Below are 2,574 nucleotides of genomic sequence, written 5' to 3'. Positions count from 1 at the left end.
TAAAAAAATTAGAATTTTCAAAATACTTTTTAAAATATCATTCTATTTATTGAAAAAATAAATAAATTATATATCCCTCCGTCCAAGAAGTAAATATTCATTTGCTTTTTGCAAATAGTTTTAGAAATATTAATATTATATTGGGATATAGTTAGAATAAAGTAGAAATAACTAAAATAACGTTATTAGTATGTGTAATATAAAGGTAATGACATTTGTGTAATATATTGTAAGTTATAGAGGTATTTGTCACGGTAAACCAACATAATCATTTCTTATTAATTCAGTACATATCTAAATGTATCATAAAATTCAAATTCAATTCAAATTTAAATTCAATTTCACCATACTCTTTCAAAAGAAACATATCTAAATTCATCATAAAATTCAAATTCAATCTTACCAAACTCTTACAAAAGAAACATATCGTCGTAGTGTATATTTCTTTTGATAAATTTAAAAATAATAATAATAATGTAAATTTAATATTAAAATAATATATAATAAAATGTTTTATAAAATACATGTATATATATATTTTATTTTTTTATTAAAAAAACATAGAAAAAAAAACCAGTGGTATCTTCCCGATGATTTTTTATGACCCCTTTATTTAGTACGACCACTCCACTCCATACCATTTTCCTCGTGGGATCGCCCGAGAGGCCAGACCAAATTTCCCCCAAATTCATAACCTAGAAATTCTCAGAAACCCTAATAAATGTCGAATATCACCTGCAGATCTTCCAATTGCTTGATGCCTAATCCATTTCCGCTGCTGCTCCTGCTCCTGCTGATTTGTATGCTTTCCTCGCCTCTGCATTTCGCGCAGTCCCTCCCCAACAAACCCCAATTCGGCTCCAACGTCGTTCTAATCGGCGATGCCAAGTTCACCGCCGACAACTCCTGCGTGCAGCTCACCCACCCCGAAATCTCCTCCCCTAGCTCTGGATTTCTCCTCCAAAAGAAGCCGATAAAGCTCTTCACCTTACACTCCAAGTCGAGGAGGCCGATTTCATTCTCCACGGATTTCACTTTCTCCATCTCCCCTCACGACGGCGACGGTCTGGCTTTCCTCCTCGTGCCGAGAAGCTTTCCGTCGAGGTTTTCCGGGGAGAGTTTCGGGGTTCTGCGAGAGAATCGGTTCCTCGGGGTGGAGTTCGACACATTGGTCGACGATAATTTGGGGGATACGAACGCAAACCACGTCGGTGTGGATGTGAGTAGTCTAGTCTCTGCAGAAACGGGCAATGTGTCATCCTTGAATTTAGTTTTGAATAGCGGAGTGAAATTGCATGCCTGGATCGACTACGATTCAAGCTCCAAAAGGATTGAGATTAGGTTGAGTAAATACGGCAGTTCCAGGCCTTACAGTCCTCTGTTGGCTCACCGTGTCGATTTGGGCGAAATGTGGAAGAATGAAGAGGTCCTAGTCGGATTGGGTTCGACCAGTGGGAACTCAATGCAGATTAGCAATGTGTATTCCTGGAAATTCAGGACTAGGATCGTGCCCGAATGGCTCCACTCCCGGCCATTGGATCCACAAACATTTTCGCATAGCGAAGAAAAACTTGCCCACAAGAAGAAGACCTGTGCTCTGGGGGTCCTTTGGGGGCTGGTTTTCATGACAGGATGCGGCGCGTTGTTGGCATTGATTGTGCTGTTTTTGTGGGCATTGTTTGAGAATAGCTCGGAGACTGTGCTGACAATCCCTTCAAATTTCAAGGCTCGCCCCCAGGAGTTCAGGTATGAAAAGATCAATGTAGTCGTAGGAGATAACTTAACTGATGGTAAGAATTAGGGCCACTTGTTAACTTGACTTGTGTGTTTTTATGCTTTGTTGTAATATAATGTGATGGATGCACGATCGTATGCATTGTTTGCAAACACTTTTAACTTATGTATGTTAATGAACGATGATGTGGATTGTTGACGTAGATATTTGCTATATGGTTCGCCGACTTGGACTTTCTATATTGTCTTTGGAACGTTTATTAGCTTCTCATCATTTAAGTTGAATGTAAGGATATGTTAGCTTTTAGAGATAATGTGGCATGGTTTTATTAAGATGGATAGAAAAGAAAGCTGTTATCTTTGCGACAATCTAGTCGGAGGGCCATATGAATGTCTCTGCAATATTTTTCGATGAATCTTAATTACTGAAATTTAGGAGATTGAAAGTGGTAATAATTGGGCTTTTGTAGTGTTGATCTTCTTGTAGAAGTAATTATTTTTAGCTGCTGTGGAGTATTGCGAATATCTTTGTTGAAGCATGAACTTATCCCGGTCAGAATCCCGTGTAAGTTCATCTGCCATTCTTTTTTATACTTTTCTTTTTGAAGCAGCATCTGAAAAACAATCAGGTTTTGACATAAACAATGCAAAGCTACAGCATTGATAAATTTCTGCCCCATATTTGAACTTTTTTGAAATATGATCATAAGTAGAAAGAAGAGGATTCGGGTTTGTAGTTGATGATGAATCTAAAGAATCTGATAAACAATATATGGAGAAGCTCCCAAATTTCCACCTTCAGTATCCACTTGTTTTGTTTGTATTGTTGCTATTGCATCT

General features: G+C 37.8%; 1 protein-coding gene across 1 annotated transcript; it reads left to right on the top strand.

The window, feature by feature from the left end:
- Positions 1–721: 721 nt before the first annotated feature.
- Positions 722–1,801, top strand: LOC127259527 (L-type lectin-domain containing receptor kinase VIII.2-like). Its single transcript, XM_051286906.1, has one exon. The coding sequence runs from the start codon at positions 722–724 to the stop codon at positions 1,799–1,801; it is 1,080 nt and encodes a 359-aa protein (XP_051142863.1).
- The last annotated feature ends 773 nt before the right edge of the window (positions 1,802–2,574 follow it).

The sequence above is a fragment of the Andrographis paniculata genome, unplaced genomic scaffold, assembly GCF_009805555.1.
Source record: "Andrographis paniculata isolate CXL003 unplaced genomic scaffold, ASM980555v1 Contig60END, whole genome shotgun sequence".
NCBI classification, from domain to species: Eukaryota; Viridiplantae; Streptophyta; class Magnoliopsida; order Lamiales; family Acanthaceae; genus Andrographis; species Andrographis paniculata.
This window is presented reverse-complemented; position numbering and strand designations above follow the sequence as displayed.